The 23,899-nt window shown below is 40.8% G+C and overlaps 1 protein-coding gene across 1 annotated transcript in view; it reads right to left on the reverse strand.

The window, feature by feature from the left end:
• Positions 1-23,899, reverse strand: part of LOC127799954 (uncharacterized) — a gene marked incomplete at its 3' end in the record, with an annotated part of 81,477 nt that overhangs the window by 21,152 nt on the left and 36,426 nt on the right. The window contains 2 exon segments of the mRNA XM_052334260.1: positions 6,511-6,600; positions 7,153-7,211. Coding sequence (XP_052190220.1) covers positions 6,511-6,600; positions 7,153-7,211 — 149 coding nt within the window.

Here is a 23,899-nt window from a genome sequence, read left to right on the forward strand (position 1 = left end):
CACCCCGTGTAGGCGTATCACTTCCTTCATAAAAATCGCAGCCACACTTCCAGCTATAAAAGGGTGTCTCAGTCCTATGAAATGTCCATATTTGCTCAATCTATCCACCACAACCAATATCGTGTCCATATTTCCGGATCTAGGCAACCCTTCAATAAAATCTATAACTATGTCTTCCCAAACCTGACCCGGAATAGGGAGTGGCTGCAAAAGGCCTCCCGGTGATACAGCTTGGTATTTGTGCTGCTGGCAGATGGCACATTGGTTCACATAGCTATAGATATCCTTCTTCATTCCAGCCTAGTACACATTCACTGCTATCCTCTTGTATGTCTTCAAGAATCCAGAATGCCCCCCCACACTCCTATCGTGCCTCTCTTGGAGCAATATAGGAATCAAAGTCGATCCCTTAGGCAAGTATAATCTGCCCTTGAATAAAAGCTGATTGTTGGCCCATTGATAGTCGGGTTTAGCCAAAGGATCACGCTGTATTTCTTGGATCAATTTCTGCACTTTCCCATCTGCCTCCACTTCCTTAGCCAACTGTTCAAGTTAAATAACTTTAGGAACTGTTATTGCAAAAAGACCAGCTGAGTGCTTGATCCTAGAGAGGGCATCTGCTGCCCTGTTCTCCCACCTGGGCCGATATTGGATGTCAAACTGATAGCCCATCAGTTTCAGCATCCATTTTTGGTGTTCGGGGCTCACCAATCTTTGCTCCATTAGAAACTTCAAGCTCCTCTGATCGGTGCGTATGATAAACTTTCGGCCCAATAAATAATGCCTCCATTTTTGGACAGCGAACACTATTGCCATCAATTCCCGCTCATACACCGACTTGTTGTAGCTATTTGGATTAAGGGCATGGCTGTAAAAGGCGATGGGGTGATGCTCCTGTATTAAGAGCTCCCCTAAACCTGACCCGGACGCATCCGTTTCCACCACAAACTGCTTAGTGAAATCGGGTAATGGCAGCACTGGTAAGGAGGTCATAGCTTCCTTTAATTTCTGGAAAGCCTTTTTAGTTGTTTCATCCCAACCAAACCCGTTCTTTCGTAGTTTTCCCTGAGAGGCCAAGCTAACTTTCCATAATCCTTCACAAACCGTCTATGGTACCCTGTCAGCCCCCAAAAACCCCGTAGTTCCTTTACCGACCTCGGCCTTGGCCACTCAAGCATGGCCTTAACTTTGGACTGATCAGCAACCACCCTTTTGTGTGAGATGACATGGCCCAAGTACTCCACTTCTTGCTGCCCAAACTGACATTTTTTTCTGTTTGCGTAGATTTCATTTTCAGCCAACACCTGCAACACCTCCTTCAAATGTTGCTCATGTGCCTCCAAGTCACTGCTAAATACCAAAATATCATAAAAAAAAAACAAACACGAACCTTCTCAGCTGACCTTTGAAGACCTCATTCATGAGGGATTGAAATGTTGCCGATGCATCGGTCAGCCCGAAGGGCATGACTAGAAACTCGTAGTGTCCCTCGTGAGTACGGAATGCCGTCTTCGGCACATCTTCTTCCTTAACTCTAATCTGATGGTATCCAGCTTTCAAGTCCAGCTTTGAAAACACCGTGGCCCCATGCAGTTTGTCTAACAGCTCATCAATTACTAGAATAGGAAATTTATCCGGCACCGTTACCTTATTCAAGGCTCGGTAATCTACACAAAATCTCCATCCCCCGTCCTTTTTTACCAACAAAACAGGGCTGGAAAAGGGACTAGTACTAGGTCTAATAATCCTTGCAGCGAGCATCTCTCGTACTAACCTTTCAATTTCATTTTTCTGAACATAGGGGTAGCGATAGGGCCTTATGCTTACTGGGGCAGCTCCCGGCTGTTAGTTGATAGCATGTTCTCGTGTCCTCTTGGTGGCAGCCCATCTAGATCATTAAATACTTCACTGAACTTAGCCAACACCTGCTGGATACCCCCTTGTGTGGCAGCCTTAAACTCCCCACAATCTGCCGAAAAACACCCTAATTCGATGAGCACACCCTCCTCGCTGTCCTTTAGTGCTTTCATCATGGCTTTTAATGTGACAAGGGTTTTGCTTAAACTCGGATCCCCTTGTAATGTAACCATCATTCCTCCTGCCTTGAATCTCATAGTTAAGGATTTCCAATCAACTTGTACCTTGCCCAAGGTTGCCAACCATTTCATTCCTAGGATGACATTCGAGCTGCCCAGCTCCAAGGGAAGAAAGTCCTCGATTATCTCTAAGTTTTGAAGAGAAAGAAGCACCCCCTTACAGATTCCAGCGCCTTGCACAACCATCCCCATTCCCATGATCACTCTGTAGCCTGCCGTCTCCGACCTTGGCAGTTCCAATGTCTGTACTAGCTCAGCTGAAATGAAATTATGCGTAGCCCCGCTGTCTACAAGTACTACAACCTCGTGGCCAGCAATCTACCCTTGCACCTTCATGGTTTGGGGTGGGGTAAGCCCCACCACTAAATTCATAGCCATCACCTCTCCCTTAGCCTCCTACACCTCCCATTCACCCCCGCCTTCCGCCTCCTCTTCTACCCCCAGCTCATCCTTCTCTTCGTCATAAATCACCATGACTTGTAACTCCCTGTTTTTGCAGTGATGCCCAATAGAATACTTCTCATCACATCTAAAGCACAGGCTTTTCTCCCGTTTGGCCTTCAAATCTATCTCACTCAGTCTCTTGAAAGGCGGATTACTCCCCTTACCAGTAGGCGGATTCCGGTGCAGCACAACCGCATTGGTTGTTGCTGGCTTTGGCGATGCTGATGGGGCAACCGTGCTCACCGATCGGTGTTGATTCGGAAATGGGTTGAAGTGAGTTGTCCCCCTGTTTTGACCACTTCCGATGGAGCTTCCTCTAACTACCATGTTTCTTTCCTCAATTCGTTGGGCCATTTCCATGAGCTGATCCAATCCATTCGGCCTAAGCATTCTCAGTTCCGCTCTTATTTCCGGCTTCAACCCATTGATGAATTGGCCCTCCAACAAGGCCTCCGGCATGCCTTCGAGAGGTGAAGCCAATGTTTCAAAGCAAAGGCTTAAGGGTAAGGAATCTCTCCTCCAGGGTCCCCTCATGCGTGGACCGAAATCGGCTTCTTAGCATCACCTTCAGTTCTTCCCAACTCCGTACCCTCCTCCGCCTTTGTTCCCATTGGAACCATGCGAGCGCTAGCCCATCAAAACAGAGGGTTGCGGATTCCAACTTCTCCAGTTTGGACAACCGATTAACTATGAAGTACCTTTTAGCCCTGAAAATCCAACCATCTGGATCTTCCCCCTCAAAGATCGGCATTTCTAGGCGCCTTCCCTTATAATCGGACCTTCCTGCTCCTTCGACTCCATCTACCCCCTCGCCTCTGCCCATTCTCACTTCCGACATTCTCTCCATGAATGAAGAGGAACCCTGCGACAGCTCCGTCCCCTCCCGCTTCCCTTTTCTCCCTCGCTCCTGTTCATCCCAATGGGCCATAAGGAGAGCGAATTGATCCATCAGCGTGGCCATGTTTTTCTCAATTCTGCTCACCTTCTGCACTTCCGACTTCACCGAATCCAATCCACTGTACAACCCATCTATCCGCCCTTCTAGGTCCCCTACTCGGTCACTAAGGTTCACCATGGAGATCAATTTTGTTGCTCTGATACCAAATGATAATCTATCATGGGTTTACTGAATTTGGAGAGAATTACAACTGAAAAAAAGAGAAACAAATGAAACGAAAGTGGACTTTCGAGAGGTCCACACTCTCCCGAATTCCTTACTACTCCAAAAGATGCCTTCCCCTCTACTATCTTTCCTACTTAACTGTTATTCCAGCCATCCCCTTCTAACCGATTATGTTATCCGCACATGCCACCAATGTAATACCCCGAGAGCCCAGACAAATTAGTATATATCGAGGATAGTGTAAGAAAGGAAACAACACCAGCTGGATACCTTTTGGGCTGAATGTTAGCAAAGAACTCCCAAGTTAAGCGTGCTTAACCTGGGGTAATCCAAGGATGGGTGACCCCCCTGGGAAGTTCGGGTAGGCCCATCAAGGTAAGTTGTTCCGGTCCTTCCTATCACTCGAACGGGATGTTACAGGTGGTATCAGAGCCGACCCCCGAGCCTCTGAGCGCGATGGTGGGGCAAACCTCAGCGAGGAGGCTGAATCCCGAGGAGGGTGTGTGTAGGCCCCTATGGGGGGTGCGTATAGGCACCTTAGGCGAATCCCACATCGGCCATGCAAGGGGGGAGATCTGGGACCGGTTATAAGGTCGCATGACGAGGACGTCATGTGCTTAAGGGGGGGAGAATGTAATACCCCGAGAGCCCAGAGAAGTTAGTACATATCGAGGATAGTGTAAGAAATGAAACAACACCAGCTGGATACCTTTTGGGCTGAATGTTGGCGAAGAACTCCCAAGTTAAGCGTGCTTAACCTGGGGTAATCCAAGGATGTGTGACTCCCCGGGAAGTTCGGGTAGACCCATCAGGGTAAGTTGTTCCGGTCTTTCCTATCACTCGAACGGGATGTTGCAACCAACTTGCTCTACCCATAATACCCTTTACCCACTTTCGTCGCTTCCTCTCTTACTCATATCACTATTATGCCCCTGCTTATTCCGTCGTTGGTAACGGAATTGTATGGGTCTTCTATGACACACATCTTTGTTTCTGGACTGCTCCCCCTGAAGATGGGTGTGAGGAGTTCTGCAGAAAGGTTGGGACTCATGAAAGGTAACATCAAGAGAGACATAGGTGCAGCGACTAGAAGGATCATAACATTTGTAACCCTTTTTGGTAAAAGAATAACCAACAAAGATGCACTTTTGTGCTTTAGGGTCCAATTTAGATTTGTGATTCTTGTGAATATGCACGAAAGCAACACAACCAAATACTTTTGGGGACAGATTTCCAGTAGACATAAGGTCAAGAAAATGGTTGGACAGAGTATGTATGAGACTATGATTAGCTAGGACTTTAAAAGGAAGACAATTTATGAGATAAGTAGCTATTAGAACTGCTTCACTTTGGAGCATTGGACTGAAAAAGAAGTGCCCAAGTGACTTCTAAGAGATGACGGTTTTTCCGTTCTGTCACCCCATTTTGCTATGAAGTTTCAACATAAGAAGATTCATGCACAATACCCTCCTTGATAAAAAAAGGAAGAGAGAGTTTGATTGAAATAATCTTGAGCATTATCTGAGGGAAACCTTCTTATTCTTGCTCCAAACTGAGTAAAAATCATTTTGTGAAATTGAGGAAGTAGTGAACTAACCTCAGATTTATCTTTCATCAAAAACAACCAAATAGTTCTAGTGTAGTCATCAATAAAAGTAACAAACCACCTAGCCCTATGAATATCAGAAATCTTTGCAAGCCCACAAATATCAGAATGTATCAAAGTAAAAGGCTAACTGCATTTCATTAAATTAATAGGAAAAGAGGTATGATAGTGTTTAGCAAATTGACACCCTTCAAAGCCATCTTTCTAGGGCATTTTATTTTCGGCCTTCATTGCTTCTCTCGTTTCTAGCCTTCTTTGTTTCTTCGGCCTTCATTGCCATTCCCTGGTCTTTATTGCCACCTTGATGTTCTGCCCCCATCGTAGCCTTTCCTAATCGTTCTAAATTCAATCTGCTAAACACTCAATCTATCACCTTCATAAGGAAGCATTCAATCTAACTTCTAGGGAAACTATCAATCTATCTTCATAAGAAAATATTCAATCTAACTTCTAAGGAAACTATCAATCTATCCTCTAAGGAAACTAACTATTACAGAATCATAAACAATTAGGAAACTAATTGAATGTACATTCTATATCTACATTAGGAAACATAATCTTTTGCATTCCTTGGTGAGTCAATAAGCCAATCAACTGAGTAAGCCTTCTATTTTCCTTTATTCCAACAAGTATCTATTAACATCGTGTGAATTGGGCTACACGACAATGCCAATTATAAGGAAAGCTCATTCAAAAAGAAAAAGGGCATGCACCACTTAGACCAAACAAGGAATACTATAAGGACCAAAAAGAAACCTAAATTAAGGAAATGGTAATTTACAAAACTAGATTTGAGAAGCAGTGAACCAAATATTATACAAAGAAATACCAATTTCCAATACAAGATTTGAGAAGCAGTGGATCAAGTGTCAATATAATCATTAAGAAGTGTAATATCATGGACTGCAAAACACGTCATAAAAGAAAAGGCCAAATAACTCAAACTAATAATGAGTAGAGCCTTCTTAAGCACAAATTAGGTTAACGTTATTGAGTCTATGGCTAGGTTTCGTCTCATTGTATGGCTCATACTTGTATTCCCCTCTTGAAATAGGCATAACATGAAAATCAAGCTTTTATTTTGTTTTTTCTTTTTCTGGTGGAAGACAAGTGTTCCTCTCTACTTTTACCATTATGGTTTTGTTTTTTCCCTTGCAGTGGACCGGGCAGGGGGGAGGAGGGTTTTTTTTTTTTTTTCCCCCTCTAAGGCTGCTAACCACTAAGAAAGATGTGTTTCATACCAGTTTATCCATCATCAGCAAAGCACGCTCCTTCGTGCGACTACGAGTTGACTCCCATCGAATGCGTAAGATGTCACAAAAACAATGAATCTGGAAAAAGAATAATATCATTGTCTTTATTATTGAGCAACAAAAGAAAAGAAAAATACTAATAAAGCATGAGTGAGAGAGAAAGAAAGGAAAGAAAATATAATTCTATCTCTATCAACTTTTATAAACACAGCCCACTATAAATTCTAGGGCCAGTGCAAAAGATATAATCATACCTATCAAATATCTATTGCATAATTCAATGAAGGTACAAAGTGCAGCCAATAAAATAGGACCTCCAGGAACTCTCACAAATACATAACTCCAACAATCTTGACCAGTATAAGATCAGCTGCAAATCTCTACTGTAACAAGATTGACTATATATTACATGTATTGAGCATATTTTAGTAAATTGGAATTAATTGTAGTCGGTGTACTGCCTATACCGCAAGCAAAAATATGATAACATTTTAGATTGATAGTCAGAGACAGCTTCTCTTAATATATACTCCATGTAAGATGCGCTTCATGATTGAAAAACCGGTTTCATCAAAGAAATATGGAAAATAACATAGTAACACCACACAAGTAGCAACTTAGTCAACTTACAATGAAGTAAGATGAAGGCTGAGAATCAACTGCTTCTATGTATGGTGCCATTTCCCACCCTACAACACAAAAAATGGCTTAGACAAAGAACCTAATAATCTCAAACAAAGTAGTCATATTTCAGGCGTTATAGCACATCCAGGGCACAGAAAAAAATTAACTGAAGAAGACATTTTCATCTTTCTATTCGCATTCCATTCTTAGCAATCTTTACAGGTTTCCAAACAAATTTTTGGAAGATATGTTTGGACCAAAGCCAAATATGCTGCGAGCATCATTTTTCTTTATGTTTCTATTGACACTTAAAGATGCAGCCCATGGATTGTAAGAAGTACCTAGCCTATCTGTTGAGTATTTCAGAGTACTATATCATATCAACAAGATAAAAAGCTACTAAATTGAGGTTTATATAGGGACTCTTTGCTAAAAAGTGGGACTCCTTTTGCATAAAATGGATCTGTTACTACAATACAAAGGAGAAAAGTTTCCAGTCAATATGCATCCCATCTGAATCTTCTTGGACTTCAACATGCAGATGGCACCAGCCTTTAATCAAATGCATTAATGGGGATGGGAAAGCTGCTATTTGGTGGATAAAGAATTTGCAACCTTTTGGCCCTTTAGTCAAGGGAATGGAGAAAGAATCATGTACAATATGGGAAGATCTGTTCAAATGAAGGTTGCTGATACAATTCATGTAGAAGTACACGTATGATGGGTGGCTGTGTGGGCTGTGTTCGTGTGCTCCTGAGATTGTGTGTCCTGTGTGCTCATGTGACAGTGTGCACGCAGTGTGCTTGTGCACTGAAGGTCAAAGATGCAGCAGCCTTTCCTAATCTGGAATAAGGTCAAAGATGCAGCAGCCTTCCTAATCTAGAATAAGAAGGTTTCTTATTCTAGATTAGGAACTTTCCTAAAAGTCTCTCTGGTCCTACAATAGGAAGTTTCCTAATAGTTGCCTCAAGTCTAACTTAGGAAACTTTTTTAACAAGTGTAAATATGTATATGGTATTTCTTGCAGAAGATGGATATATTAGTTTCCATATGTATGGATCTTCTCCTCTATAAGAGGAACCAGCCGTGTACATTATTTTAGAGTAAGAAAATCAGTTTCAATTCTCTTCTTTTCTTACATGGTATTAGAGCCCTTGATTCTGGCCTGATCCGCCTTCAGCCCTAACGAGTGCCTTCATTGCACCGTCTTCCCTCTGCATTCGAGAAAGCTTTCATTGCTTCCCCACAATTCAATCAATCTGACCAGCAAACATGCCAGAATCCTCAGAAACTATTCCAACCGTGACAACTGGGGAATCTACTCACGTTGATCAACCTATTGGAATAGGGGATTTACCAAATGTGCATTAGTCCTACCGCCTAAATGGTAGGAACTACCTACAATGGGCACAACTCATCAAGACCTTCCTCAAAGGCTGGGGTAAAATCAGCCACTTAACTGGAATCCCACCCAAGAACTCAGATCCTACCTTCACAGCTTGGGATGTTGAGGATTCCCTCTCATGTCTTGGCTATGGAATGCGATGCAGCCTGAAGTTAGCAAGAATTTCATGTTTCTTGGAACAGTAAAGGAGATATGGGAGACGGTGAGACAAACCTACTCTAAGATGAAGGATGACTTAGAAATTATCAAAGACAATGTCTTGATTGAATGCAAAATAAATGTGTACAATATCCTCTTTTAAGGAGAGGAATATTAGCAAAGAAGGAAAGAAAAAATAGACAGCATCCTACCATCCTAATTTACATTATTGCCTTTCTATATTTACATAAAACACTGATCCTAGAGATCAGTCTTAATTGAGCATAATTCCAGCACTCCCCCTCAAGCTGGTTTGTAGATATCATCCATAGCCATCTTGCCAATAAGTTTATCAAACTGCTTCTTGTGAAGACCCTTAGTTAGAACATCAGCAATTTGTTCGGTTGTTGGAAGGTATGGCATGCATATTACTCCAACATCGATCTTCTCCTTGATAAAATGTTTGTCCACCTCTATATGTTTTATACGGTCATGCAACACTGGATTATGAGCTATAGAGATGACAGCCTTGTTGTCACAGTAGACTTTTATAGGTATTGAATGAGAAAACTTCAGTTCTTCAAGTATTCGTTTGATCCACATTCCCTCACAAATTCCATGTATTGAATGAGAAAACTTCAGTTCTTCAAGTATTCATTTGATCCACATTCCCTCACAAATTCCATGGGCAACAGCTCTAAACTCTGCTTCTGCACTACTTCTAGCCACTACATTTTGTTTTTTGCTTCGCCAGGTGACTAGGTTACTCCCAACAAAAGAACAGTAGCCCGAGGTAGATCTCCTATCATCAACACTTCCTGCCCAATCTGAATCAGTGTAAATCTCAACTTGCAGGTGACCATGTTTCTTGAACATTAACCCTTTACCAGGTGTCCCTTTTAGATACCTTAGGATTCTGTAAACCACATCGAAATGCTCTGGCCCTAGTGAGTGCATAAACTGACTTGCCATACTAACTGCAAAAGCAATATCAGGCCGCATATGAGACAAGTAGATTAACCTGCCCACAAGTCTTTGATATTGTTCTCTGTCCTTCACTTCATCAGCTTTAGCAGCCTGTAGTTTCACATTAGGCTCAATGGGAGTCTCCGACATCCTGCAACCGAGCAAACCTGTTTCTCCAAGAAGATCAAGAACATATTTTCTCTGATTGACAAAAATACCTTCTTTGGATCTTGCAAACTCCATTCCAAGAAAGTATTTTAGACTTCCCAGGTCCTTAATTTGGAACTCCTTCGCAAGTTTCTACTTAAGGGCTGCTAACTCTGTCTCATCATCACCAGTTAAAATAATGTCATTAACATAAACAATCAAAATTGTAACTTTACCAACTTTTGAGTGTTTATAAAATATAGTGTGATCTGCCTGACTCTGAAGGAAGCATAACTGGTAACTGCCTTTCCAAAGTGTTCAAACCATGCTCTTGGTGACTGTTTGAGACCGTACAAGGATTTCTTCAGCCTACATACTTTATCACTCCAAAGTTTCTTTTCGAATCCCAGAGGCAAACTCATGAAGACCTCCTCTTCAAGATCACCATTAAGAAACGCATTTTTTACATCAAGCTGGTGTAGAGGCCAATCTGAATTTACTGCAAGAGACAATAGGACTCTGATAGAGTTTATTTTAACAACAAGGGCAAAGGTCTCCTGGTAGTCAATTCCATAAGTCTGGGTGAAGCCCTTAGCCACAAATCTGGCTTTGTACCTATCAACACTCCCATCAGCCTTACACTTTATTGTAAACACCCATTTACACCCTACTATTTTCTTGCCTTTGGGCAAATAAACTATCTCCTAAGTGCTACTTCGCCTTAGAACATTCATCTCCTCTATGACTGTTAATTTCAAATTCGGATAATCCAAAGCTTCTTGTATATTACTCGGAACAAACAAATGTGAAATCCTAGATGTGAAAACTTTATGATTTTTTGATAATCTATGGTAAGAGAGATATTTAGCAATAGGATGCTTAGTGCAATTTCTGACACCTTTCCTAATGGCTATAGGAACATCGAGGAGATGTTTCGTTTTTATGTGAGGCACAACCCAAACAGTCACCAAAAAAACACTTAGGTATATGAACATCGAGGAGATGTTTCGTTTTCATCCATAAGGATCATAACACTTATAGCCTTTTTTATGTGAGGCACAACCCAAAAAAACACATTTGACAGCCCTAGGGTCAAGTTTGCAACGAAAGTGATTAGGTATATGAACATACACAATACATCCAAAAACTTTGATAGGAAGATCTGAATGTAACCGAGTGTGGGGAAACACTTCTTTCAAGCACTCAAGAGATGTTTTGTACTTTAATACTTTAGTGGGCATCCTATTTATCAAATAGGACGCCGCCAAAACAGCTTCACCCCATAAATATTTCGGAATATGCATTGAAAACATTATGGCACGGGCGACTTCGAGTAAATGTTTGTTTTTACGTTCAGCAATGCCATTCTGTTGAGGAGTATTCCGACAAGTAGATGTGTGGTGAATACCTTTTGTTTTCAAAAAATCCCCCAAGTGCTCGTTAAAATACTCGATGCCATTGTCAGAGTGTAAAATACCAATTTTGGTTTAAAATTGATTTTCAATCATAGTGTAAAAATTTTTGAATAAGTATTCCACTTCAGATTTTTTTTGCATCAAATAAATCCAGCACAAACGTGTATGATCATCAATAAAGGTAACATACCATCGTTTTCCAGAAAGAGTAGAAATTTTGGATGGACCCCAAACATCACTATGAATTATATAAAAAGATTTGGAAGCACGGTAAGGTCTTGGTAAATATGTAGAATGATGATTTTTTGCCAAGATGCAACTATCACGTTGAAAAAGTGAAGAATCTATTTCTTTAAACAAATCAGGAAATAAATGTTTCAAATAGGCAAAACTAGGATGGCCAAGTCTAAGATGCCATAGCATAATTGTGTCTGGAACAGGAATTGAACTAGTACTACTCAAGCCTTGAGCTTGTTTATTACCAACAGAGATATCATCAAAGTAGTAAAGACCTTCAATCATCCTAGCACGCCCAATCATCGTCCCCAAGGTCTGGTCCTGAAATTCACAATGAGAGTCAAAGAAAGTAACACGACAATTAGAATCTTTGTAAACAGACAAAAGATTGTAGGCTAAGTTAGGAACATGAAGGACAGAAGTGAGATTAATATTCTCAGTCAGTTTAATAAGCCCTTTGCCTGCAATGGGGGAAAAACCACCATCAACGATTCTGATTTTTTCATTGCCAGAGCAAGGAGAATAGGTATTATAAGAAAGAGAAATACTAGTCATATGATCAGAGGCTCCGGAATCTATAACCCATGGAGAGAAATGAAGACAAGAAAGGGCATTAGGTTTTCTACCTGTGTGTGCCAAGGAAACACTAGGAATACCAGATGAGGAATTGGATTTTAACAGCTGCAAGAGTTGATCAATTTGTTCTTTGTTGAAGGGACTAGTATCAACCCCATTGGCAGTAGGGACCCCACGATGGCTCTTTTCTCCTTGCTTACTGCTCTTCCAATTAGTCGGTTTGCCATGAAGTTTCCAGCAAGTCTCACGAGCATGGCGTGGCTTGTTGCAATGGTCACACCAGACTCGAGATCACTCATCACTCCTATGCTGATAATTTTCAACCTTGTAGGCAATAAATAGGGCAGAATTTTCAAGGGACTGACCAGCGGTCTTTTTTCCTAGCATGACACTCATTCGACTTTCTTCTCTTCTAATTTCAGCAAAGACGTCACCAATAGGGGGAAGGGGAGACCGACCAATGATCCTTCCACGCATTTCATCGAATTCGATATTGAGACCAGCAAGAAACTTGTAAATACGACTATCTTCAACCAGTTTTTTGTGATGGTTGCAATCATCTGTAGATTTCCACTCATACGTGTTAAAGAGATCAAGATCTTGCCATAATCGCTTCAAAGAGTGAAAGTACTTAGTGACAAAATCATCTCCTTGTCGGACCTCTCCCAGTTTCAGAGTTAATTCAAAAACCTGAGATTGGTTCCTCAGGTCTGAGTACATTTGATTTACATTATCCCATAACTCCTTTGCAGTAGGATAGCACATATAATTGGAACTGATATCTTCATCCATAGAATTGACTAGACATGTCATTACCATGGAGTTTTCAGCATCCCAAATGGGGTGCAATGGATCATCTGCTGCAGGTTCTTTCTTCTCCCCTGTGATGTAGCCAATTTTCCCTTGCCTGCGAATATACATCCGAACAGATTGAGACCAATGAAGAAAATTATCACCATTTAAACGAATGGTGGTGATTTGAACAGAATGGGTCGCTAGAATTCTGGTCTGGATGGCAGTAGCAAGATTTGGGATGGATTTAGATGTAACTTCTGACATAACTGAACTAGTTGGAAGCAGAAGAATAGGAGGAGAGACACAGTGAACAAAACCTGGGAGGTGGCTGTTGATGTAAGGACAGCAGCAACTCTAGGATGCAGCGGCGACTTTGGGTTGTGGTGGCTGGTGGTCGGATGGCAACTGAAATGGCCGCACTGGGTGTGGCGATAGATGGCGGTCAACGGCATGAGAACAAGCCGCGTTGACAAGCTCTGAAGAGGCCATGACCGATGGCTATGGAAGACCAATGGCTATACGAGACCACTGGCTATGGAAGACCGATGGCTATGCGCGACCGGTGGCTATGGAAGACCGATGGCTTCGGAAACAGTCGCGTTGATGGGAATCGGACCTGAGGTCGGCGACAACTAGGGTGGCTAATAGCAGCGACGGTTGGGAGGGCCGATGACGTCAGCTAGGGATGGCCGTATGCTGATGGGTATCAGATCTGATGGATGAAGAGGCAGCGTAGGGTTTCACAAGAAATGGAAGGTTGTGATTAAAAGGCTGCCTAGGGTTTTTCACAGTGTATGGCTGTGATTTAATCATGCTCTGATGCCAACTTAGAAATTATCAAAGACAATGTCTTGATTGAATGCAAAATGAATGTGTACAATATCCTCTTTTAAGGAGAGGATTATTAGCAAAGAAGGAAAGAAAAAATAGACAGCATCCTACCATCCTAATTTACATTATTGCCTTTCAATATTTACATAATATTTACATAAAACACTGATCCTAGAGATCAACCTTAATTGAGCATAATTCCAGCAGGATGCCCCAATGATCTTTGAAGTCAAAACCAAGATCAGATCTACTAGACAAGGTTAGTCAACAATTACTGAATATTATAATAAAATAAAGGGATTATGATTGGAGCTTGATCAATATCAAGCCATAAAAATGGTGTGCAGTGAAGATGCTACCACCTTAAATCAAATTTTTTAAAGAGAGCGTATAGTTGATTCTAGCAGGCATAAACCCTGAATTTGATCAAGTTTGAATTCAGGTTCTTGGTAGAGATAAGCTTCCCACTTTAAATGAGGTGTTTGCCACTGTGAGAAGTGAGGAAAATCGAAGAGGAGCTATGCTCAGTGAGCATAGCATTGAAAGTTCTGCCATAATATCCAGCAACAAAGAGGGAGTAGGAGGCAAAGTGTGGAAGGCAGCAACCCAAACCAAGATCTCGGGTTGTGAAGGGCAGTGGTGTACCTACTGCAAGAAGCCTCAGCACACTAGAGAGACATGTTTTAAGCTTCATGGGAAGGAGGCTATCTTGAATAAAATTGGAGGGTTCAAGAACATGAAGCCCCAAAGTTATCTTTCAAACAAGGAGCAAGAGTAAGAGGTTGACAAGGGAGATACAACTGGAGCTGATTTCAACCAGTTCAATGCAGTGGAAATAAATAAGCTGAAGGCATTCCTATGGACAATCCAGGATGGAGCATGTTGCTCCATTGCATAAGAAGGTAAAAATCTAAACTATAGTTCCTTTTCAACCTCCAAAACTAATAGGAATAACATGTGGGTCCTGGATTCAAGAGTCACTGATCATACCCCAATTTTCATGTTTTTGATCCCTATGAGCCTCTTAAAACTACCAAACAGATTACTATCGCCAATGGGACCTCTGTTCCCATCAAAGGAAAAGGCAAAGTTAATTTTAGTCCTTAGTTGTCCATCAATCGGGTACTCTATGTACCAGATTAGACCACCAATCTTATTTCCATAAATCAGCTCACTAAAGACCTAAATTTCCAAACTATTTTTTCTCCATATATGTGTAAATTTCAGGCCATGGACACAAGGAAGACGATTGGTGTGGCTAAGGAACAACATGGGTTGTATATCTTACAAGGGAAGAGTGCCTTTCCTAAAGAGAAACAACTACAAGCAGCTTATCCATCCAAATCAGTTTTAGATCTTTCTGCCATTTGGCTTCACCACTTTAGGTTATCCCCCTTTCAGTCTATTAAAAGGAATGTCCCCTACATTGTTTAGGACTCTGGACCCTAGAACTTTTCAATGTGATGTGAGTGTAATGGCTAAGCATCATCGAGTGTCTTATCTAATTAGCAATAAACTCTCATCCAAGCCATTTACTTTAATCAATTCGGATGTTTGGGGTCCTTCTAAAGTTCTAAACTATTTAGGGACAACGTGGTTCATTTCCTTTATAGATGATTGCGCCCGGATGTGTTGAGTTTTTATGCTGAAAGATAAAGCTAATATTAGAACTGTTTTGCCCTATTTTTCCAAAATGATTCTAACTCAATTTGGCACTCCTATTCAGAGATTTAGGACTGATAAAGCAAGGGGTTATTTCGATAATCACTTGCATCAATTTTTCCAACAAGGGATAGTCCATGAATCTTCTTGCATAGACACTCTATAACAGAATGGAGTAGCTAAAAGTAAGATGAGACATCTTCTTAATATGACTCGGACTCTCCCCCATCATCACCATGTTCCCAAACATCTTTTTTTTTTTTTTTTTGGGGGGGTGGGGGGGGGGGGGGGGGGGGAAGCTGTTTTAACAGCTACTTATGTAATTAATAGGGTTCTGAACAAACTTGATTCCTAAGGTATGGAACCAGAAAACAAGAGACTGATTTGTTGGAAATCAACTCATACTTGATTTCTCATGAAAGATGAATTATATATAGCTTTCTATGCTATCACTTCCTAACTACTACCAGATGATAAATAACATAATTGAAAAATATTTACAGAATAATTTACAAATCTATTCCTATAATTTCTCCTTCTTGGTTAGGAGTCTTATCTTGTTTTCCTCTTTTATTTCTCCTTTATCTTGATGTGCCAGCCCACAACAGAAGCCCATCTCTTGCAAACTTCTTCTTTACTTTGGACTCTTTTCTACTTTGAGTTCTCCTCTAATTCTAGGACTCTCCAACCCCCCCTCAAGCTAAGGAATAGATATCTCTCATTCCTACCTTGTTAATAAGAGTCTCAAAACCAGGTCTTGACATGGCTTTAGTCAACATATTTGCTACTAGTTCTGTTATAGCGATATAAAGCAGCTTTATGCCTCCTTCATTAATTTCCCTTTGGATGAACTTACAGTTAATCCTGACGTGTTTCATTCTATCATGCTGTACTGGGTTGTTAACAATGCATATGGTTAACTTGTTGTCACTATATAGTCTTGTTGGTTGAGTCAGAAGTATTTGTAGGTCCTCCATAAGCCTTACCAGCCAAATAAGCTCACATATGCCTTGAGCTATTGCCCTAAACTCTACTTCTGCACTGCTTCTTGCTACTACTGATTGTTTTTTGCTTCTCCATCTAACTAGATTTCCCCATAATTTAGTGCAAAATCCAGATGTTGACGAACTATCTATTACTGATCCAGCCCAATCTGCATCAGATAACCCTTTAGCCCCTCTTTCATCACTCTTTTGAAACAACAGTCCCTTACTAGGAGTTCCTTTTAAGTATCTCAATATGTGGTATACAGCTGTCATATGTTGTTGAGTTGGAGCATGCATATACTGGCTAACAATACTCACTGCATATGCTATATCTGGGCGAGTTAGAAAGAGATAAATTAACCTCCCTACTAGCCTTTGATATCTGTCTTTGTTAACCACCAAGTCATCATCCTTCTTCACGTATTTTCAATTTCTTTCTAGTGGAGTATGCCTAGGTCTGCAACCCAACATTCCAATTTCTTTTAGGAGATCAAGAGTGTATTTTCGTTGAGAGATAACTATACCTAGTTTGCTCCTTGCTACTTCCATTCCAAGAGTAGAGCTGAATTTTTTGAACCATGCTCTTGGAGACTATTTCAATCCATAGAGAGATTTCTATAATTTGCACACCTTGCCACTTTCTTCAGTATCAAAATCGGGTGGAATCTGCATGTATACTTCTTCTTCTAACTCCCCATTCAAGAATGCATTTTTTATGTCAAATTGAAACAATTCCCAGTCCATATTTACAGCAATAGATATCAGCACTCTTATAGAATTTAGTTTTGCAACTGGTGTGAATGTCTTCTCATAATCTATCCCATAGGTTTGGGAGAAACCTTGGGCAACCAGCCTAGCCTTGTATCTATCCACACTCCCATCTAATTTGTATTTGATGGTGAATGCCCATTTGCAACCTATAATCTTCTTGTTTTCTGGAAAGTTAACAACTTCCCATGTGTGGTTGCCTTTTAGTGCCGTCATCTCTTCCATCATTGCCTCTTTCCACTTGGGATCATTTAATGCCTCTTGAATATTCCGAGGTATAGCCACTGTATCTAAATTAGTGGTGAAAGCCTTGAATTCGGGAGATAACTTGGAATATGTCAAGTAATTTGAAATAGGATGCTTCACACATGATCTTACCCCTTTTCTAACAGCAATAGGGAGATGCAAGTCACTGTCAACTGCTGTAACTTCTTCCTTATTCACTAGACTTTCCCTCGGTTCTAGCAGTTGGCTGTTTTGAGGAGTTGGATGTTTACCTCTTCTTGAGTAAACTTGGCCTTTCTAGATTCAAGTCATCCCCTAAATTAGTTTCCATAGATTTAGCTGGGATTTGGGGTTCTTGGGGAGATGATAGGCTCCGGTAATGAGGTTTAGAACATGCTGGCTGAGGAAGATCAGCTGCAGCAGTTTGATCAAGACCATTATTGGGATTAAGATGAGGTATAGGTAATGAAATAGGCATAGGTACAGCTAGATCCCAACGATTATCTTTCAACTGTAGAGAGATATTTGAGTAATAGGACTCATTCTCCACAAATGTTACATCACAAGAGATGAAGAATTTTTGTGATGTAAGGCAGAAATATTTATAACCCTTTTGGGTAGGAGAATACCCAATGAATATACACTTTAATGCTCTTGGTTCAAGTTTATGCTGATTTGGACTGGCTTGATGGACATACACTACACATCCAAGTACTTTGGGAGGAAGAGTATTTAAGAATACGAGCATGGGGAAAGAAGGAAATGAGATTATGCAGTGGGGCTTGGTACTTCAAGACTTTGGAAGGCAGTCTATTAATTAGATAGGCAGCTGTTAGGACTGCCTCCCCCCAATATCTATTAGGCATAAAACTTGTGAACATAAGAGATCTAGCCACCTCAAGCAAGTGTCGATTTTTTCTTTCAGCTATTCCATTTTGTTGAGGGGTATAAGGACAAGTGCTTTGATGGAAGATCCCATTGGTAGTGAGATATTGGGTAAAGGAGTGAGAGAAATATTCCCGGCCATTGTCAGTCCTAAGGATACAAATAGAGGACTGGAAGACATTTAAAATAAGTTTATGGAAAGTTTGAAAGATTGCACATGCCTCAGATTTTTCTTTCATCAAGTATACCCAACACACTTTTGTGTGGTCATCAATAAAGGTTATAAACCATCTTGCCCCATTTAGGTTTGGTACTCTAGCCAGTATATCACTATGGATCAAATAGAAAGGTTTAGAAGGAGTATAGGAGATTGACTGATAAGTACTATGAGTTTGTTTAGCAAGGATGCAATGATCACACTTAAGTACCACTTTTTCTTTATTGATAAATAAGTTAGGGTACAAGTGTTTCAAATAAGAAAAACTAGAATGACCAAAGCGTCTATGCCATAACAAAATTTCAGAATCTGTACTAACCATAAGAGAAAACCTATGAGAAACTTGACTAAGAGAGTCCTTGTTATCAGAAAGCCAATAAAGTCCATCCTTCTCCTCAGCACTGTCAATCACCTTCCCCGAAGATCGGTCTTGAAAAATGCAATATGAAGGAAAGAATGTTACAATACAATCCAAGTCTCTCGTTACTTTGCTTACTGATAACAGATTACAACTTAGGTTTGGCACATGCAACACTGATTCAAGTAATAAATCAGCAACACAAACACTTCCCTTTCCTTTCACCAATGATTGTGTCCCATCAACCATCAAAACAGTTAGATCCTTATCTCCTATCTGAAAATTATCAAGAGTGGTAGTAGACCCGGTCATGTGGTTGGATGCCCCGGTATCTACCACCCAATGACTCTTATTCATTCTCCTGGCAACCAGAGAAAGAAATTGACCTTTTTGTGCCATAGATGCTGAATAATTTGATGCTGCCTCATCTGATTCCTTTGCAATATGTGAGCCTTGTAACAGTTTCTGTAAGAACTCAATTTGATCAGTAGTTAATCCCATACATGTTCCTTTTTCACCAGTGGGGACATTTGTTGCTGCATAAGCGGATCTGTCCTTCTCCTTCTTAGGTCTCGATTTCTAGTTTGGGAGTTTCCCATGCAACTTCCAGCATGTACTCTTGGTGTGATAAGGCCAATTGCAATGTTCACACCATTGCTTGTCCCTTGGAATGTCTTCCTTTCTTGTAGCAGTGAGGGCTGATCCAGAATTAGGTTCGGTTGTTGGCAGCATAACCCTCTTTCTGCTTTCTTCCCGCCTAACCTCGGCAAACACCTCCCAGAGAGAAGGTAAAGGCTTGGTACCCAATAATCTTCCTCTTACCTCATCTAAATCTGGATTGAGCCCTTGGAGAAAATCAAAAATCCTCTCCTTCTCTAGCATCTTGCTATACTTTTGGCTATCATCTGCACACTTCCAGCTAGGATCATAAAATAGATCCATCTATTGCCATAGTTCCACTAGGTTGTTGTAGTACTCAGTCACTCCAAGATTGCCCTGCTTGGTATTCCGAACTGCAGCTCTAATCTCAAAGCATTGAGCTGTATTTTCGAGATCGGAATAAATTTCCTGAACAGCCTCCCACACTTCTTTGGTTGTTTTGTAAAATAGATAGGGTCGGCCTATCTTGGGCTCCATTGAATTGATAATCCAAGCCATCACTATCGAAATCTCTATCTCCCATCTTTGATATTCTACTGAATTTTCTGGTGGAGTTTGGATTGTACCTATGAGATAGCCGTATTTCCTTTTGTCTTTAATCACTAAGGTTACAGATTGAAACCATTCTCTAAAGTTTCTTCTGTTCAATCTATGTTGGGTGATATGCAAAGTATGGCTATCCAATGATAGGGTGCTGTTAAGCGTTACAGCAGTTGAAGTCGCCAGTTGTTGAAGATCCAAACTTAGGGAAGACTCCGCTGCAGTTGGGGCTGCATTCTCACGATCACAAGGCTCCATCTGATTCGGATCTTTAGATTGGGAAGAGTTGAGCTCTGATACTATGAACAAACTTGGTTCCTAAGGTATGGAACCAGAAAACGAGAGACTGATTTATTGGAAATCAACTCATACTTGATCTCTCATGAAAGATGAATTATATACAGCTTTCTATGCTATCACTTCCTAACTTCTACCAGATGATAAATAACATAATTGAAAAATATTTACAGAATAATTTACAAATCTATTCCTATAATTTCTCCTTCTTGGTTAGGAGTCTTATCTTGTTTTCCTCTTTTATTTCTCCTTTATCTTGATGCGCCAACCCACAATAGAAGCCCATCTCTTGCAGACTTCTTCTTTACTTTGGACTCTTTTCTACTTGAGTTCTCCTCTAATTCTAGGACTCTCCAACAGGTTCCATCTAAGATTCTTCATAATCAAAGTCCCTTTCAATGTTTGGCCTCTTTTTTCCCAGACTTGAGTTTGCATTCTTCCTCTTAGAGTGTTTGGATGTGTATGCTTTGCTCACATACCTAAGGTCAATCGACTTGATCCTAGAGCTCAAAAATGTGTTTTTTTTTTTTTTTGTACTCTCCAACTCAAAAGAGCTATAAATGTTACAATCCTACCTCAAGAAAATTCTAGGTCTCCAAGGATGTCAACTTTATCGAGTCCCAATCATTTTTTGGTTCTCCATCTAAGGGGGAGAGTATACAAGCTGAAGCTAATTCTGAAAATTCCTTCCTTTTTCCAGAATCAGCAACATCAAGTCCTAGTCAACTTGATGCTGCTGATCAACTTCTTAATCTGCTCCTTCTTTCTTCCCCTCAGCATACTCCTCCTTCCCATTCCTCTCATCCTAATACAATCTGTCCTGAACAAGCAAACCAGCAGTTGTCATCTTCGGTTAGGTACAAGGGATCTCCCTATGTGTATAAAAGAAGGCAGCCTAGAGATGGTCCACAGCCTACGCCAACCTCAGCCCTGGATCCAAGTGTGGAAGTGCACATTCCTGGAGATTCCAGTTCAGCCTTAACAGACCCTGAACCTACTGATCTAGACCTTCCAATTGCCATCCGAAAAGGGGTCAAAAATTGTACTAAAGATCCCCTAGCAATTTCCTATCCTACCATCGCCTTTATCCTAACCATAAAAGTTTCCTAACATCCCTGGATGCTATTGTTATTCCAAAGTTAGTGGAGGCGGCTCTAAAAGATTAGAAATGGAAAGAGACTATGTTGGAAGAGGTGAGGGCTCTACACAAAAATCAAACCTGGGAATTAGTACCTCAACCCAAGGGAGTTAGGCCTATGGGCTGGCAGGTGGATATTCAATTTAAAGTATAAGGCTGATGGTACCCTTGAAAGATAAGGCAAGACTCTTGGCCTATACTCAATCCTATGGTATTGAATACCTTGAAACCTTTGCACCGGTAACAAAGATAACAACATTCCGAGTACTTATATCCTTAGCAGCTAATCTTGGGTGGAAGCTACAACAACTTGATGTTAAAAACGCATTTTTGCATGGAGATTTGAAGGAGGAGGTCTTCATGGAATTACCTCCTGGCTTTACCCATGAAGGAGCAAGGCAAGTATGCAAGCTTAGGAAGGCTTTGTATGGACTCAAGCAGTCCCCACGAGCCTGGTTTGGCCGATTCTCTACAACTATGAATGCTATGGGATACCAAGGGGATCATACCCTCTTCATCAAATATATGGGAGAAAAGGTAACAACATTATTGGTTTATGTTAATGATATTGTTGTGATAGGAAATAATGAAGCTGAACAGGAACTTCTCAAGCAAAACCTAGCCAAGGAATTTGAAATTAAGGACCTTGGAGTGCTGAAATATTTCTTGTGGATTGAAGTTGCATACTCACAAACAGGAATTTTCTTGTCTTAGCGTAAGTATGTTGCTGAAACAGGTTTACTCGGAGGAAAGGGAGCATCGATTCCTATGGATCCTAACATAAAACTGCAGGAAAACCCTACCAGAGAGGCTGTAGACAAAGGGTAGTTCCAACGATTAGTGAGTAAATTGATATATCTCTCTCATACTAAACCTGACATAGCATTTGTTGTCAACCTAGTGAGTAAATTCATGCATAGCCCCACTGAGGAACACATACATGCAGTGAGAAGAATATTAAATTACCTATAAGCTACTCTGGGCAAAGGCATTCTCTTTGCACTAGGAGCTAATTTAAAGGTTCAAGGCTATATAGATGTTGATTATGGAGGCTCTCTAATTGATAGAAGGTCCACAACCGGATATTATGTGTTCTTAGAGGGTAACTTAGTGTCTTGGAGGAGCAAAAAGCAAGGAGTTGTGGCAAGATCAAGTGGTGAGGCAGAATTCAGGGCTATGGCCGTTGGTGTGTGTGAACTCTTATGGCTACAGATAATTCTAAAGGACTTGAAGGTCCCGATGCAACGACCCATTGAATTGTTGCGTGACAATCAATCAGCGATTAGTATTGCCCATAATCCTGTGCAACATGACATGACCAAACATATTAAGATTGACGGGCATTTTCTTAAGGAAAAATTGGAGTCATGTCTTCTCAAAATTTCCTATCTCATCTAACCAACAAGTGGCGGATGTTCTTACCAAAGGGTTGCCTATCAAACAATTTGAGGATCTAGTAGACAAGCTGGGAATGATAGACATTCACTAACTTGAGGGGGAGTGTTGAAGCATGCGTATGATGGGTGGTTGTGTGGGTTGTGTTCGTGTGCTCCTGAGATTGTGTGTTCTTGTGTGCTCATGTGACAGTGTGCTTGTGTGCTGAAGGTCAAAGATGCAACAACCTTTCCTAATCTGGAATAAGGTCAAAGATACAGCAGCCTTCCTAATCTAGAATAAGAAACCTTCTTATTCTAGATTAGGAACTTTCCTAATAGTCTCTCTGGTCCTACAATAGGAAGTTTCCTAACAAGAAACAATTCTTGCACTTACACACTTTAGGATATCCCTCAAGAACTGCTCGCTCACTCACACAAAAAAAGACAGAAGTTTAGAAACAAGAAACAACACAAAATTCTACACACTCATGAGACAAGGAGATTTATCTTGGTTCAGATCTTTTGTTGGGAGAACCTACATCAAACTGATAAGGATCTTTCTCTTCACTATCTTGAAAAACACAAGAACATATTACATGTACTGCACTCTCACACACAACCCTATACACAAGCTATCTAATCTTAGAGATTACAAAGCTATACACACTTTACTCTCACATACACAGCACATACTCTTTCTCTCAAGATAGAATGAAATTTAGTGTATCAAGATGAGACCCCCGACCCTCTATTTATAAACCATAGAGGGCGAAACTTACAAGGACAAAATCGGTAGCCACCTTATACATATGGCGGTTATCGTTACAATATGTAACTAACTTCTAGAAACCTTTTCTAATACTCGTCCTTTTCTGTTTCTTTTCTCTCTCTCGAACCTCAAGACTAATCTAAGGCAAATGCTTGACCAAATTCTCCACCCATTTGCATTTGATTAGGCTTCCTCAGGACAGATACCTGCACCCTTCTATTCTCACCAAGCTCTTCTTTATTCAGCATCTTGAACTGCCAGTAGTAGCTTCATACAATGCTTCAGCTTTGGAATAGGTACAACCTTTGTGAACATGTTAGCCGTATTCTCATCACCTGTAACTTTAGTTAGCTTTACATCTT

The sequence above is a fragment of the Diospyros lotus genome, chromosome 4 (assembly GCF_014633365.1).
Source record: "Diospyros lotus cultivar Yz01 chromosome 4, ASM1463336v1, whole genome shotgun sequence".
Classification (NCBI taxonomy): domain Eukaryota; kingdom Viridiplantae; phylum Streptophyta; class Magnoliopsida; order Ericales; family Ebenaceae; genus Diospyros; species Diospyros lotus.